The sequence below is a fragment of the Corvus kubaryi genome, unplaced genomic scaffold, assembly GCF_017639235.1.
Source record: "Corvus kubaryi isolate FWS band 111438036 unplaced genomic scaffold, C.kubaryi_AGA036_p1.0 37396, whole genome shotgun sequence".
NCBI lineage: Eukaryota > Metazoa > Chordata > Aves > Passeriformes > Corvidae > Corvus > Corvus kubaryi.
This window is the reverse complement of record NW_024581135.1, coordinates 24,660,963-24,678,609: the sequence shown is the minus strand read 5'-3', so window position 1 is coordinate 24,678,609 and position 17,647 is coordinate 24,660,963. Positions and strand designations below refer to the sequence as shown.

The window sequence follows — 17,647 nt, the reverse complement described above, 5'->3', positions numbered from 1 at the left end:
GCTGAACTCTCTGAGACTAATCGGCATAAGCACAGTTTGCAAAGTGACAGCTCCTCCTGTCAGTTCTAGCTGTTTATTTGGGATAACTGTCTGGGAAGAAAGAGATCTGTTACAACCTTCAATTTTATTTTTCTCCATATCTTAGTTTCACCAAAAACATTTTTTTGTGGGGAACACAGAAAAAGCAACAGCTATCGCCTACAGGACCAAGCAAAGTTCATTACACAGCCATTTCTCAATAAGCCCCCATATTTGTATCTCAAAAAAAATGGTGGTACATTACCTGTAGAGATCCCGTATGGAAAGAAATCCCTGTAAGCTGCCCATCACAATATACTCGCCAGTTACACACAGATCTGACACTTCCTCCTTCAGAACCTCAGAACCCAGGTATTTCCCATTGACAGAATAGAGATGTAATGCATTCTTATCCTGAAGAGATCAAAAATAAATGTGTCACAGAGGACTGATAGGATAAAGAATGTAGTACTTGTATCTTTAGCTCATTAACAGGTGCTAACTGGGCAACAACACACAGACAATAATGCTGACAACACTTTCCTTGTTAAATGATACAAGAGTAGTGAGCCTATACTCAATGTGTATGGATGTAAGGTCCTGTATGGAAGTTTTTGAAGCTACCTTTTGATGTAACATTGTAATATCTTATCTACTCCATTTAATCAATTCTAAATGTCCAGGAAACATTAGGATTTAATAGATAGGTCCCTGTTTTATAAGAACTTTTGTTGAGAAAGAACAAAGCAAGACTGCACTCATCTTCAGCCTTGCTACCACCCTCCTTCCCTTCCTTCCCCTCCCAAATTCAAAAGCAGAAGGAAACAAGCATATTTCCACAGAGCTAGATCCAGATGCATTTTCTGCACAAGACAATGACTTGCTGTGGATTCCAGACACAACTAACAAAACCATCTTAAGTTCTTCCAGCCTGACATTACCTTGGATCTCTTCTCTCCCCATCTTTCTAATGTAGTTAGTATGCCTACATCAAAAAAATTTCCAAGAAATTTCCCATGTTTAAAGAAATCACACAGCTCTACTGTTATTAAAGCAACTACACACCTCCTCAACAGACACAACATTACAGCTGTACCTCCAATCCCGAACTAAGAAACTGTGTAGACACTGAGCATCTTGCACCCAGAACTTACTGCTCCCCTTATAAGCCTCTGTTTCTGTGCACAGTGGAACTTGTTTCCTCTAGTTTTCCAGTCAAAGGGGCTCTCCCAGGAAAATTCATTAGTGTATGCTTGAGCATCTTCCTTGTGGGTGTTTGGAGATTTTCATGAAACTCACAGGACCACAATATGCCTGTTATTTACCCTTTAACCAAATTTCACTCAAATTGGCTAGCAAAATTTAAAAAATATGGAAACTGACACTGCATGCTCAAAAAGCCTCATTACTTCAGGAAATAAGATAAAGTTAGGTACACTTATGATCAAAATCTTCAGTAACAGAAACAGAGGTTTTCCACAATCTTAAGTACCTTGAGAGTAGTCTTTCCTTCCACGCTGGTGTGGACAACTATATGGCCTTCCCAGGACACAGCCAGATTGGGAACAGTCAGCAGGAGGGAACTCTCACAAGGTGGTCGCAGAGTCCTCACGTACTGACCTTTCCGAATAGTGCGGACAATAACAGTGCCATCCTGCAGCAAACAAATTTAGGGCAGGGTATTCAGCAGGTAAGTTATCACAACACTCAGTACTTACATACAGAGGATACAGGGAATACTTTGAAAGCACTTAAATCCTTAATGGGAGATAAGGACTCCTGAGCATTAGGAACTCTGCACAAAGAAGCCTTCCCCTCAAGACCATGTACTATAGGCATATGAAAAAAACAAATGCAAGTAGGGCAAGAGGGAGGATAGGCAGCAAATCAGCCATTTCATAAGTCACATTTATGAGTACGCATTATGTGGAGTACAAAGCCAGAGTTCAGAAGCCTGCCAGTGTAGTACAGTAAGGCAGATCATGAGCAAGTGGCACAGAACCTTCAGGGTTAACAGAGCAGGGAAGAAATAGGCAAAAAACTGTTGCTATGAGAAGCTTAAAATCTCCAAGAAAGTCCACACATATTAAAGCTCATCTGTACAGAGCAACACCACATGGTAGGTGAGGCCTATGCTCTGCACAGCAGTTTGACAGTTTGATTTAAGCAGGCAGCAAAGAAGATGGCACATATCTTCTTGATACGCAAGGCTGAAGAAAAGGATTGTGAAATAGTGACTTTTTGTATTATTCTTAATCCACTTCAAATGCCTTCTATTGCTTGAGTATGGTTGAGAAGAGGCAAAAAAGGGAAAAGTAGGAAGGTGCTTACCCTGGATCCTGACACTGCCATATCCAGTTCGGTGCTGATGCCAACACTCGAAACTTCATCAGTGTGCCCATAGAGGATCTGTAATGGCTTAGGTGCCAGGCCTACAGGTACTCCTCCCTGAGAGTAACAGAAAGTGCAATGACACATTCTCTTACAGCTGAAGGACAAACAAAAAATGGGTTGCTGGTATCTTTAGTACCAATTGTGTGAGGTGTGTATTTGACAGCGGCCAAAGCCAAAGGCATAACTCACCACTCCAATATCAATGTATTGCCTTTTATGTCAGCATCTTACTACTGAAATCACAAGAATTAATAAATATGTAGTTACTGTGTGGGTCTGAGAGACAATGTTACTTAGCTGACTCCTTCCTACCCCTGCAGGTGTCCAGGAGTCCAAGGACCTCAGTGAGCAGTCCTAACAGGAGTTGTTCACATATCCCATCCACACACTTGTTCTTTCACCTGTGTATCTGGGCTTGTCCAGTTCTTAGAGTTTACCCTGGAATCAAGCACTATCTTCACCATCAACCTTAAAGAAGCTGAAAGCTATTTTACTTAAAATAACAGCAACTCTTTCCATTTTCCAAGGAAAAGGAAGGAAATAGTACTTCTCAGTGACTACCAGTAGTATGATACTCAAAGGAAGTCTTGCAATAATGCTCATTAAAAATCGCAATGGTCCCACATAACTGCAGGGTATCACAGCTTTTGTTCCAGTGAGCGTACTGTCAGCACATACAGACTTACTCTCAAACCAGCTCTAAGGGAAGAACTGTGCTTAGAGAGAAGATGCAGTAAATACTTCTACAGAGAACTATTTCTTTTCATTTCTGTGATAAAAATTTGATTGCCAACCAGGCCCTGAAAACCTGAAGCATGCAGGAATACAGAACAAGTGTCAAAATACAGAAGGTATCAGTGCAGAGAAGACAAGTAGAATGCAAATACCAGTATGCAGTCCACTGCTGCCACTTTGTCAAGACCAAGATAAAACTCCCACAAGAAACATTTATTATGCATAAAATATAATTTATATATCTATTAATAAAAAGTACATTAAAAATCATAGGAAAAAGCACTTCTAAACAAAGATCATTTCCAGAGGATGACTTAGACAAACTAAAAAAATCTCCCCACTTGAGACAAAAAACGACTCGTACGAGCACTAGGGTTTTACTTTTTTTGACCATGCACTGTTACTACAAAATGCTTCTTGACAGAATTATAAATACTCCCACCATAAAGACAGCTTCCACAAAAGCCCATGCAGCTGTGCACACACCACTCTACTGCTTTAACGTGCTGACTTTAGTTCCATGGTAAGAGCAAGGTGACTTGATGAAATCTACTGTCCAAAACATGACAGCTTCCCCCAGCAATTAATCCTACTTGTATATTTCAAATGCAGCAATCAGAAATCAGCATTTAAATACATAATGATGGAAACAGCTTCACATTCTGAGAGTAAGTACACACATGGATCACACAACCACTTTCACTGTATTAAAGCATGAGACCAATACTAAAGAATTCTCAAATGCAAATGGAGTTAATAGTGCTGTCTTTGCTAACCACTACTGTAGTCATCAGTACCCCCCACAGAGAAAAGGCAGTGCTAAAATCCAACTACTAGGAATGAACAACTGCCTGGAAACATAAAATCCTCATTTCCCTACCCTGAAAATAATCTATGAAATCTTAAAGAGAGCCTCTAAAATAATGCACTTCAGCTATATAGTAACTAACATGTATAGTATTTCAGATAAGACAATGGGAGTAAAATTACTAAGCTAATTGATTTTAGTGCACTATCTTCACTGCAAACCTGAAAGGAAATAAATAAAATGTAATAGCAAAACAGAAAACAAAAATGCATTCAGAATCTGCTTCTGAGTATGCCTAAATAACCCACCTGCTGAACTATTTGCCATATCATACAGGTTGTATCTCTGGAGCCTGAAATTAAATGTATTCCACAGTGGTCTATTGCCAAGCAGGTCACAATATCTAGATAAAGAGAGAAAAACAAAATTGTCACCTGGGTAATTAAGACTAAGTTCCCACAGACCGACAGTGTGGATACAATTTGTCAACACTGTCTCCTGATTGGCAGTCAGCATTAAATACTCCACTGTGATAACGGCTGATGACATTATTACATATGAAATCATCATACAGCCAAGTGTACCCACCTGACTCATTCAGCTTTGCTACCTAAAAATAGCAGGCAAGCCTTATTTTGAAACTACATCAAAGCACCACTCCAGTAACTGAAAAGCCATGCCCAAATATTTCTGTATAATCACAATTCAAACATTCTTTTGTTCTCGTGCTGCCATTCCTTTACAACAGCTCCACTTGTGTGCCCAAGCGAACTGGCTATATTCTGAGAACACCAAATAACAAGGTATGTACATTAACCCTTTCCATTTCCCAACAGGGTGACTGACCCATGTGCCTGATGTGCTGTCCCATCAGTTTGCCTTTGGTAAGGGATGTCACTCGGATGCTGTTGTCCCAGTGTCCGCCACTGAAGAGCAGCTTTGCATCATGGGACACCACAAACAACTTGGAGGTGATCTCCAGCCCTGGGGCAAAAGGACCACTCATGTTGCGCTGTGTTCTGTAGGCAAACGATGAGCAGTTAAGAGTAACCTTAGTTCAAATCCATGTATTTTGCACTTCCTTTGTCTTTGAAAATCAGTAACAAATTCCATCTATAGAAGAAGCTATAACCATGGCAAAACTCTCACTGCCACCAGTGACTGGAAGCAAGACTTCATCTTAGATCTTTTCAGCCTTTTACACAACTGGACATAATTCATGTCCCTACTAAGCACTGTAACACTAAAGACAAAAAGGAATATTCTAAAAACAAAAAACCCAAACCCACCACATATACCTATGTATTATGATAGCGTAACAAGTGTGAAGACTATCTCAGATTCCCAGATGAGTTTTTATGATTGGTAATTAGAAAAAAATTAGAAGTAGCTCTGAGAATGAAGCCTGAAACGCCACTTACATAACTCTACAAGAATGCAATTACAAACTAGAGGGAATATTACTGAACATCAGAAGATGCATTCTTAGGTGAAAACTCAGACAACGAATACAGCACGACCCACTGATTTTGAAATACTAATTACTGTATTTCATTATTTTAGATGCATTCATCTACCCCTCCTCAAAATGTGCTTACTTGGGATTTGTCACTGTTGTATCTTTGATGAATGTAAAATAGTTGGAAATATTTTTGTCATAAGGCAGCCAACCGTGAGTTCCAATAACGCAGTTCAGACTTGCTGTTACCTAAAAAAGTTTGATGAAAAAGTTGACGAAACCCAGAGGTTTCTTTTCTGCTTGCCTTGATGCTAATGGAGCTTGCACAAAATCCAGCAGAGGCTTCTTGAAAGTTTGCCACAAAGGAAAAAGCACATGCACCTCTCCCCGAACAAACAAATCAATAAAAAATCCCTCTCAGATGAGTTAATCCACATGTGGTACATAGAACCAAATTAGAATAGTCTGTGTTCTACACAGGTCAGAGAAGTTGGGGTAGGAAGGATGGGAGGAGACAAAAACTAAAAATCCCAGTCAACCAACCCCTCTCAAACATTTAATTACAAGTCAGTCATTTAGTTTAAGCTGCTGCTTCTTCTCTTCTCTGAATACTTATTGTTAATAGTGAACATATTAACACAGGAAGTTTAAAAAACATTGTACAACAATTGCATTTCTGAGGAAGTAACAAAGGAATCTAAATATTCAAGGTTATTTTCATCAGGTATTTATGAAAAACACAAGGAGAATTTTAGATGTCCCCAAATAACCTATGAATGTACCACATTAAGCCAAGACAATAATTTTGACATGCAAAACAGGAATATTGGAATATTCTATCCTGCAAAGCAGAGATATTATTGCACTGGAGCCAGGGTCTAGGCCATATATATACAGATGTAAATACAAAAACACTGTTCTCCTTTCATTACTTGGTATCTGCCATAGTACAAGAATGTACGTTAGTGCAAAAGTTAGTTTTAGGAACAGTGCAGGCCTTTGGAGTGTGCATGCACCACATATGGTATAGTTTAATATATGGGTTGGGCAGCAAAGATAAACAATGACACCATTAATAGCTCAATCCTGTAATTTTAAATCTGGACTGCATTGCATTAGCAAATTGGTTGCTACAGGGAAGTCGGTCAAGTGGCAACTTACAATATGCCTCACTATAACTTACAGTCATGTCTCATCAGCTCTTAAATGCCATTCAACAAATCAGCCTGGCTTCTCCTTGGAAGATAAATATTTAACTTATAACTGACATTCATTATAGGTTAAAGGAACATATTTGAAGAGGAACAGTTAAGAAATGTTTCTCTACAAGCTGTATAAAAAAATACACCCATTTGACTGCTTGCAGTTTAAGAACAGTATTGACACATGCAACTCACCAAGATCTCTGGGCTTCCCTGAGAAATAAAGGAACGTGACTGATTCCTGGGAACAACGGCTTTGACAATGGGCACACCATCACTAATTCCCTAAGAGAAAGGACATGGTTTTGATCTGATTATATCCAAAAGCTAAAGCACAAATCTAGAACCTGTAAAGAGTAAGATCCAAAGCCTCTGGAATCAGTGTCAGACCTGTAGAGCACCCTAAGGCACTGGGACACACCCATGCAGTTTGTGCAGGTAAGCTTCATCACAAACACTGGAAATTAAACCCTGGCCCCCAGTCAGGGAGTTTAACTACCAAGTTCAGTGAGTCTTCAGACACTACCAGGGTTTCTTGGTGCAGTGACTGATTTAATACCCAAACAACACCCACACAAGCAGCCAGCAGATTACGGGATTCAACCTCTATGAAGCCAACTAAAAAGACAGAGCTCATTTAATATACATTGCATTGTAAAATATTTTCTTTAAATAGGAAGCAAGTTTATTTTCATTTAGGTTGTGACCTTTTGTTTCAAGTACATCAGAAGTTTCAGATTAGACTTTAAACAATTTCAAGTAACACATCTACCTCTATGAAGAATGACTTCAGTTCAGTGAGGTGTTGGAAGAGATTCAGAGTAGAGGTATCACTTTTAGTTAGTCTTTGCACTACCTCTTCTGCTGACAGCCTTTGTGGATGGGGCTCCTAGGAGGCAATATTTGAAGGAGTAACAAATTAGACTAGTTTATCAATTTGTTCAATACACGAGATACTCAGAATCTTAATGGGAAAACAGTCTTACATACCTAATTTCCCTTCTTGAAGTAAATTAATTTGTTTTGAAAATGGATTTTGGTAATGTGGCAAGATTTAATGTCGCTAAAATTATGAACCATTACCTTACAAACCACCGTTTTTTCATAAGTCCTTGTAACTCAGCTGTATTTAACCACAAAGGTCTGGTTGAGAGGGAGCAAAAAAGCATTACCTTTAACAGCTGGCAGGGAGTTTGCCCAAAATTGTTTATCATCCCTTCTAAAGCTTTCCTTTCTTTCTCATCTGTTAAAGCATCCAAATCCACGGCCCCTGGATCACAACCAGAACAATGAAGGGGGGGGGAGGGGAAGAGAACACAATCCAAACAACTTATTAAGAACCAATATGGTCACCTAACATTGCAAAACTTAATTTACTTGCAGCATTATGACCCTTTACCCCAGAAAAGCCCCCAAATAATGCCTCCATTTAAAATACAGTCTGAAAACTCCACTTCGCAAGTGGAATTCTAAGTGTATCTATTAGGGCAAGAATTGCAGGCCTTTGTCCTATCAAGTGAATTTAACATACTTCATGCAAGCCAAAAGTAGCACACAAAAGCCATCCAAAATTTAGCTTTGAAACTAACTGATTAATATTTGTCTCTAACATTATTTGTTTTTAAGCAATGTGCCTGAACTCTAAACCACAAGAAACCTCTTCCCACAAATGCTTTTAAGCAAGCAAATGAGAAAGTGACAAGAAATGCCAGTAACTCTTAGAAAAAAAAGACAAGAAACTGTAACAGCCCTCCTTTAAGAAAAACTATACTTCTTTTTACAATGCATTACAAGGTTTGCTGTCATGTTTCATCTATAAATCTGCTGCCTTACCATATGCTACTGAATGGTATGCTCACAAATCAAGTGTCTTCTGTCTAATAATGAAGACTCACAAGTCTGATGACAATGACAAGAGAACATACTGCTTTGTACCTTCGTAAGTACAATAATAGAACACATTAAGCGCCTCCACTGCAGCTGGTCCCCTCTGCTTGTAGCCAAAAATCAAATCTATCCATTCATGAAGATGAGCAGAAACATACTCAGATTCCTAGAAGGAAAAAATGCTCTTGTAAGAATAAGAGAAATACTGCTCCCATCTTGAAGTTTTTACTATTTTCTGTGGAAAAGGTTCAATACCTACATTAAGAGTACCCAGAAATTAGGTATTTATCAGTGTATAGGGCAGAAGCATAAGAAAGGATAGAGGCATAAGAATATCCTCCTGTGTTATGGGCAGTAACTGCCATGTAAGAGAGAAAATCAATACAGGGATGCAAGAGATCTGCACTATTGAAATGCACCTGTGCAGGGGAAGGTAACCTGCCAGCTCCCTAACACCATAGAGAATCATCTTTAAATAGCAAGGGAAGCCTATTCACCTGGCTCTGCATTTTGTCTCTGAGGACAGCAAATGCCCAAGAGATTAAATGCTCTTCTCAGCACTTTATCAACATGCACAGAGCTTTTAACTGGAAGTTCTAATGGTACTTGTAACATCAAATGCAACCACAACTCCAGTTTGAATGTCATCCCACTTGTTTTACATTTAAGCCACGGTAACAATGTGCAGGTGCACTTTCTTCACAATTATGTCACATGTACAAATGACATCTTACCAGAGCCTTCCTGTGTTTATAGATAAAGTCTTCTGAGGAGTGGGCCCATTTAGGCAGAACAACATCATTTACCACCTCTTTTGACATTTGAAGCTGGCCTAAGTTAAAACCTGGTGAATAATTCAGAAAAGTTTAAGAGTTGCTACAAAATATTTCAAGTACCTTGATTTCTCAATAAAGATTAAAAATCATTCTTTTCTCAATGCAAGAGAAGGATATTGAAAAATTCTTAATGTAAATCTCCAATAACCCTACCACTGACATAGGAGGCTAAGTTCTGTTCTGCATCTTTAAAATTTTAAATGATAAAGGATAACAATTATCCAAAACATCTAAATGATTTTGAAGCTGAAGTCCCAACCATAAAAGTAGTATTAATCTTTTACACATCCATCTGTAAACAAATCTGCATTTGCTTTACCAGGATTAAGAGTCCAAACACTTCAATAAGGTTATTCATAAGAAGGAAGCTACTTAGAGGTTTAAATGGTTGTAAAATCAACATTTTATGTTGCATTTATGAAGTTTTAAATTTACCAGCTATCATTGAAACAACTCTAAATATTTAAATGACTTGAAAGTGGAACTTGGGTGTTCCAAATTTTTCTAATTTAGAACTCTAGTACATTGTAGCAGCCCAAACATACAAGTCCATTTTCAAATTGTGCAAAAATAGAGAAACAAATCACTAAAAAATAAATGTGAATTAAAAAAATGTCTAGCAGTCTCATGTCAGAATGCAGGATGCTGTCTTTCCAATCAGCATTATAATAATTAATCTCTTTTAACTTTTGCTAAGTATTTAATCAGTGTTAACTATTACTTATTATATGGAAAGCATCTCTGATACTTTCCATTGGGTAAACAACACTATTTTTACCCATCCTAAAGCCCATAGCCTGAATTTTAAACATAATGTTTAGGCTGCTGCTTAACACAACTGGTATCTTCACTGAACAGTTTAAAGCCAGCATGATGATTAATGTCTACAATCACACCATAAAGTTCAAACAGTAAGTGTTCCTCAGCATTCACAAATGGTTGTAACAAGTCTTTTCTGAAGAATACAGACACAGTTTTCTGTGAGAATATTCTTAACAGTCACTTTACCATTTTGATTCTCCAGGAATTCTGGAAAGTAGAAGAACTCTGGGATAAGTTCCTTGACATCATTGGGGTTGTCCATGAGTGCCTGCCAGGCAGCAGGAATAGAGTGGAACTGTCTGTCAGCACAGTCAAATCTGTGGATCAGAAAACTCAGGTTAGACTTTGATGATTCCCTCAGTAAAACGACAAGGAAGAAACAGGAAGGGGCTGCTTATTTGCTCAGCATACCTGCCACTCTGAAGCTGGATATGAAGTGTTGTGAAAGGCTCTACCCGAATGAGGTAATGCATGACACCAGCAGCATTTGAGTAATGTGTCCCATAGTGAAATTTGTCAATCATCCCAAGAGGATCCTCAAAATTCTCGTATCTGAAAAAAGAAATCTTTATAAATAAAACTGAGCATTATAGTTGACTTACATGTGGATTATGCTTATACCAGGCAAAGATTCAAAATAAATGACCACAGCATTCTATAAGAGAAAAAAAAATTGAGTTCTATCAAACACGAAGATTCCAAATCTTACTTAGAAAGTCCCTAAGAAAAAGACTGCTGAAAGATAGAAATGTACACCAGATGAACCCTTTGCAGCCTGTTACACTCTTTCCTAGGTATTTGCTATCAGCTGTCAGAAACCAGACAAAGGGCAGACAGGACTGATGACTTTATACAACAGACCAACACACCCCACATCACTAAACTGAATATTTACTATTGAAGAGACTTGTGATGGTTTCCTGCAAGATTTAAGAAATGTGTGTGACTGTCAGGATGCAGACATGCCCATTTCCTTTTCTACTGGCAAACTCACTCTACCATGCCACCATCTGGCTGATACATTCCTCAGCCTCACTAAGATAGTAAGAGAAATTCTCCTTAAACATAATTCTAGAGAACCCATTTCATTACAGCCAGGATAGAGCCTAATCATTCAAAGAAAATTCTCCATGTTCCAAGTTTTCACAAGATTTTGGAAGATACCTGACTACAGTCTGGTATGATAGCACACTCACTACAGCAAAAAAGGAAAGATCACTACACTGCTGTGTGGGTCTGAGTACCTGTCATTTGTACCTACAGAGGACTTGCCAAAAGTCACTGAGATGTATTTTATTTTGAAGATAATAATCTATGCTTGAAAAAAAGAGGAAGCACAGATTTAGGATCAATGCTACCTCTCAGCACAGGCAGCTCGATTCATCAGTATGATTTCACATTCCTTATCCTGAAGCAGACAGGGGACACATTACATCTTTTCAAGCTGCTGGGCCATAAAATTGTTTATGCAGCCTTTCAGTTTTTCATCTCCACAGCTGAGAAACAACTGAAAATTTACAACAGTTAGCTTTGTCCTTTCAATGCCATATAATATAGTCTGAATGCAGCAGGAACAACAGATCAACAACCTTTGCAAATGCATCTGTTATAAAACCAGCTTTAAAAACCTCACTGCCACAACTTTGTTTTTTAAATGTGTTACTAGCCTGGAGGCTCAGAAAAGACAGAGAAATATAATCAAGTGTTCAAATACATACTTCTCTTTCACAGTCTTGGCGTTCTTCTCATTTACCACACCTATGGGTTTGGACAGGTCCCTAAATACTGCAGGATTATTCAGGTCCAGTTCTTCTGAGGTGTAATCTCGTAAAATCCAGGGAAACTGAAAAAAAAAAAAAAAAGTCAAACATCAAATAGAGATTAAAAATACATATTTCAAAAGAGAAAAAACTTCGGCAAAAATTTAAAAATTAACTTTTTAAATTACCACAGGATATTGAGCAAGGTCATTGTAAGTTCGTCCTGCCATGGTGTTCAGCTGAATAAGGTAGTCAAAGTTGGATATTTCTCTATTCACCCATTTCTGAAAGACAAAGAAAGATAAAATGGAATAGACTATATCAAAGATATAATTACTGCAAATTACACATCTTGTCTCTATCTATCTGCCAGAGGATAGCATTGGCAAGTGAAAAGCACAAGACCACAAAAACTGTATGCAAATCCAGATTCAATTTCTCATAATAAAGTTTATTTTCCCTTCGATTCAGTGATTGTACTATCTACATTTCATTGAATTCAGGTCCTGATTGGTTACAGTACTGTTTCAAATACAGAGCAGCAGACAACCAGCACTCTTGGTAAAAAGGAAAAGAAAAATAGAAATAAGAGAAAGAAAAAGAAGGCAAGTAAACAGGTACTGATAAAAAGGAGAACAGAACTTTGAACTCCATTACAGTGCTAAAATCAAAATTTATTTATAAATTATTCTCCCATTGGTTAACAGTACAAGTAAACAATTTGTAAACTAAATTGTCTGTGCACCTTTGTTTGCTCCATTATTATATTCTAAACCAAAGACATAGCTGTGTTCAGAAGGGCTCAATATTTGTCTGTAGAGTGATGGAGAAGTGTCACGACAGATGATATTTTCTCTGTGTGAATATACAGCTTGATAGTTTTTTATTGTTATGAAACAAAGAACAATCAAAGGATTTCCAATATCTTAATGTTATTTGTAAAGCTTCCTCCCTCAGAGAAAACAATTTTGGCATAAAGAGATGGAAGATAAAAATACATTTACTACATTTAAAAATTTATCTGTATTTATGGTAATATGGACATTTTGATGTTTTCCTTTTTTACCAATATTACTAATCCCCGCTTAATGTTCATGTGCATTTTGTTGAAAGCTCCATCATGAAAAGATAGCAGGGAAAATTATTTGCACATCCAGTGAAAGAAGTTTCAAAATGCGCACTCATGATCATAGACTAAAACCAGAAGCAAACATGTCACATGTTTTATATTCACATTAAAATGCCTGTCAATCACATCAACAGAGGCTGGCTATACCCATCTACCTGACTGTAGACACAAACCAAACCATTCCAAAAATACGCATGTGAAAGTTCAGGGGCCAGGCTGAGGATACAGAAGTTGACAGTTGCCATCTAAACACTGGGGGACTCCTTCAAAAAGCAGAGGAATGCTTTATACCATTTAGCTGAGGTCTCATACCTGCATCAAACCTGACGCTTTGAAAAGTTCCTGTGGAGATCTGGTCCCAGAAATGTTTGGAGAACGCAGTGACAATATCCGACTATACACTTTGTTTCGTACCTGTTAGAAAACAGCACTGATAAAACAATATTCTGGAGACTGAAGCTGACAATTAAGCAACTCATCTGCTAATTAAAATGTGAAATAAATGGGACGCAGTTACACTTCCAAGTACTTCAATCTCTTGCTGTTTAAAACATTTGGACATGGCTGGATATGACATCCTTCACATCAAAACCAAACTACACAACATTTTCTAAGAGCTGTTCATAAACTGACCTGCTAGTAAGTAACTCACCCTAAGTTCTGAAATTCATCTTAGTCCCTCATAAAAAGGATCACTGATATTAACCAGAGGGGAAGAAAGTTCACTAATCCTTAACCATGGAATATCAATGATTTCCAATGTTGTAAAAAAGAAAGTCCCCTTTGATTTGTCATTAATTTGCTCAATCTTTTAAAAGATGTACAGGCTTTAAAACGTTTAGATTACTACTGATGTAGTTTTAGTTAAATAATCATTCTGTATAACACAGAGAGAGAGAGAGAGGAAAAAGGAGAATCTTGTGATATCTATCTTTTCACGATTAATCAGATTCTAGATGCCAGACTGAGGTTTTCAGAGACTGCAGTCTAGTTTTCCATAATGACTATGTAAAGCAAACCTTTTGCTATTAGTGTTACAGTATTATGAAAGACACCAGACTCAAACTGATTTTAAACTTAACCTTGTGCTAATTACATAAATCCATGAAATTTAGGAAACCCATACCTCCTTATTGAAGTTGAGGAAATAGTTGGTTTGATCTGTAAGGAAGATCTCCAAAGCTGACCTCCTCAGGTTGTACCGACGCAAATGGATCTCTCGAATTTGAGATAGGTGCCATTTGAAATCAAAACCTACCCCTAGGAAGAGCACTTTGTTTATTGACTTGCAACATATATTAAAAAAACCACCTTTTTCATTTAGACACAGTGCAGTGCCAGTTCTAATCACCTCAGAGTTATTCCTAGAAAAGGAAGATCTTATATCTGACTTGATTAACCATTTTGCTAGGAAAATATTAACTTCAGATATTGTTGTGCTGAAAGAAACAAAGTAAGAAACGGCTGATGGCATGTAGAATTTGCTTTTGCTTTCCTATTAAAGACACATTATAAATGTATTCTGTTGACAAAAGGTATGAAGCAAACTAACCCCCTTTCCTTTCTTAAACAGGTGCAAACCAACCTTTATGTTTAGATTTCCCAAAGGCTGAACATCTTGGTATACTGATTTGGAAAATGTTACTACTATTTGTCCAACATTTCACTTCAGTGTTTTTATTGCCAGCTGTGTATGTTCTATTAAAGTTTCCTAAATTAATACAGATGGTTAATGCTTACATACTACTACTTTTTAATGAATGCAGGAGTAAAACATTATTTGTCAGGGAGAACAGAGAGATGCAATTTACAAAGAAAATTAAAGGTAGTAACTTTTTTTTAGTCAGCAGGTTTTTAAGTAAGTTATTTTTAAGAAATACTAAGAATAGTGAATCAATTTATCAGCTCAGAAAGTACAGTTCCAGATTCTTAACTCTGGAGGGATCAGTCAGTCACTAACCATCAAGTGCAATATTAATTTTAAATACAGAACAACAACTTGTCTCTTTACAATTATTTTGACACTTGCTTTCGAAACATAAACTCAGCCTACTAAAAGCAGAATGCTGAACTGCACTGAAAACAAAGAGACATTGATCATGCTTACCTTCCTCTTTTTCAATGCTACCATCAAAGAAATAAATGTGCTGGGTAGTGACCTCCAGCCTGCCTGGTATCACGTCAATCACGGTAATGAGCTCACAGTCTTCAGACAATATTAGCTTTTCTTTCTGACTTTCCTCATCCTTCTCATCCCTGCAAGAACACCATTAAGTGTTACAGGGTTGGGTAGATTATACTGTTGCTTAGGTCCTTGGTAAGAGTACAGTTCAGAAAAGGATCAAATTTGAATGGCACTAAAACTACAACATAAACAGTTATATAAAGCTACTTTCATCAGCAGTCTTGGGTGTTTCACACTAGACCACAAACATCATTTCATAGCATTGCTCTTCAGTCTTGATATTTTGGTCTCAGGCACAACAGACTTGACTTCCCCTGAAGCATGAAAACATCAGGCTGCATTTCCCTTTCTTGCTTAATTGTTAGGTGCTTAAATTCTCTGGCCCAGAGCAGAGCTGAGTTCCAGTTCATGTGACTGAAGTTATCTTCAGGGTTATTTTGCTGTAGTCTTTAGCAAGCATTCAATAACCCTTAAAGCACAAGATCTATCAGTATCACTCAGAGTGCCAACTCTCTACTGGATTTCAACAACACAGACACACAGATGCATGCACAACATGACATGTCCAATTACTGAAGCAAAGTATTTGCTATCCTCCCTCAATTCCCCTTTCTCGGCTTCCTCTCTCCTGCCCTCTTTTTTTGGTTGTAGTTGCACAAGTGACAGGAAGGAAGCACAGCAGGCCTTCTCTCTGGAATGCTCTTAAACACAAGGCATTCTCCAGCACATTAATGCCAACCCCACAAGTTTTCATGCTATGCAGTTGACAGTAGAGTGAATGGCCATGGCAACTATGGACACGAGGCAGTTCCAGGCTGGTCCATGTCCTTACAGGGCAGATTGCCTCTTGAGAATTATAGCCAATGTACATGGTAGAAAAGCCTCAGCAGTTCTGTAGCTTCACACCAACTGTGAGCAGTGAATCACTAATGCATTCTCACAAACATCTACTCTGCCTTCTTTTCCCTGGGGCTTTTCTTGTCCCAGTGGTGACAATGATAAATCCAGCAGGGACTTTGCTGATCAAAACTGCCCTGGATTGAATTGTTAAAGCCAGATAAAGCAAGAGGGAAGCTTTGTATGCTATTCCATTCCAAAGTTGTTTCTCGCTCCTTATCCCTAGCACAGAAACAAATGACAATTTTTCTATCCTGGTCTACTTACAAACTGGAACTGGCTGCTGTGTCTTCTTCTGGTAGTTCCAGAACATCATCTTCCAAGTCACTCACTTTCACCTGCTTCACCACCTCCAGAAGCAGAGACTCACTAGAGGGCTGTGTCTGGTGCACACCTATCATAAATAGACATAACAGCTCAGAACTTTTTTTGCTACAATACTTTTGGAAATCTAACCTACTAAGCGTATCTTTTACAGCTGAATGTTGGTTTTAGCCATGGAAGAAGCAACCATACTTCGTAAATATTTTTGTGGTTAGGTAGAACACTAAAAGAAGTCCTTGAGCTACACTGAAAATTTTGACAGTAGAAAGGGGACACAACACTTAAGAAAAATTTAACTTGAATTCTGATGTGGACATGCAGATTTAATAGAAATGCACTGCATTTGCTTTTTGGTTATGTGGGTTTACAAGAGTGTTTTGGGTTTTTCTTTTTGCTTGAGCCTTGATATCCAATACACTGAACAGTTACACCCCTACCTCAGCTGTTCAGCACACTTCAGAAACAAAGCACTTCATATCTACACATTTTAATCACAAACTCTAAAAGGCTTCAAATGAATCCTGGTTACTCTGATCTTATTGCTTCTTTCTTGAAGAAATAATCTCACAAAAGAAAGTTGTGTGAGTGCTTATTTCAAAACAAAGGAGTTAACTTTTATTTATTGTGCAACAAAACCCCACATTTCAATAAACCAGGGCAAAAGAATTCTACTCAGTAGGAAGATGCTGTTTCAGGTCAAAGAACCATTCTAATATTGTAGATTTTACTATAGATGAAATAAAGAAAAATCAAGATTTCAGTATCTAGCATGTACTGCTTACTAAACACAAAGAGGAGGGTGGGTATCTTTCTTTGGTAAGAACTCCAAGTGAAATAGCAAATACAACTTTACCTAAATTATCTCTCAGGTCGCTAGCATCGTGATGAGAGTTGAAGTTGTAATTCTGCACCAGTTTTAGTCTCATACGTGAAAAATTTTCCACATTTGAAAGTTTCCAGTGAATAGGACGCTGTTTCCTAGGAAAACAAAAATATTACAAAAACAATCTGAATAAAGACCTACAGAAATGAAGTGATTACAAAAGAGTGCATATTTAGAAAAATACTGGTCATCCACTTGTACATTGTAAAAAATAAAATATTAAAATGCAGTTTATTGCTTTTGTTTCTTTGCAGCTCTAATCATCACTCTTTATTTTGTAAACAGTATTTATTTTCACAGAATCATCA

At 37.7% G+C, this 17,647-nt stretch overlaps 1 protein-coding gene across 7 annotated transcripts in view; it reads right to left on the bottom strand.

Moving 5' to 3' along the window:
- NBEAL1 (neurobeachin like 1) overlaps positions 1-17,647 on the bottom strand; it is an 80,105-nt gene that overhangs the window by 9,639 nt on the left and 52,819 nt on the right. For 6 of the 7 annotated variants that reach the window (XM_042040989.1, XM_042040988.1, XM_042040987.1 and 3 more), the window contains 20 exons: positions 17,310-17,434; positions 16,400-16,526; positions 15,158-15,306; positions 14,177-14,310; positions 13,363-13,464; positions 12,110-12,205; positions 11,880-12,004; positions 10,573-10,713; positions 10,348-10,478; positions 9,238-9,347; positions 8,552-8,669; positions 7,789-7,886; positions 7,389-7,505; positions 6,812-6,901; positions 5,554-5,663; positions 4,802-4,974; positions 4,264-4,358; positions 2,350-2,466; positions 1,511-1,672; positions 284-432 (listed from right to left, as the gene is read on the bottom strand). In XM_042040989.1, the coding sequence (XP_041896923.1) occupies positions 284-432; positions 1,511-1,672; positions 2,350-2,466; positions 4,264-4,358; positions 4,802-4,974; positions 5,554-5,663; positions 6,812-6,901; positions 7,389-7,505; positions 7,789-7,886; positions 8,552-8,669; positions 9,238-9,347; positions 10,348-10,478; positions 10,573-10,713; positions 11,880-12,004; positions 12,110-12,205; positions 13,363-13,464; positions 14,177-14,310; positions 15,158-15,306; positions 16,400-16,526; positions 17,310-17,434 (2,469 nt within the window). The remainder of the gene's footprint in view (positions 1-283; positions 433-1,510; positions 1,673-2,349; positions 2,467-4,263; positions 4,359-4,801; positions 4,975-5,553; positions 5,664-6,811; positions 6,902-7,388; positions 7,506-7,788; positions 7,887-8,551; positions 8,670-9,237; positions 9,348-10,347; positions 10,479-10,572; positions 10,714-11,879; positions 12,005-12,109; positions 12,206-13,362; positions 13,465-14,176; positions 14,311-15,157; positions 15,307-16,399; positions 16,527-17,309; positions 17,435-17,647) is intronic. The other variant, XM_042040993.1, reaches the window with a different exon arrangement.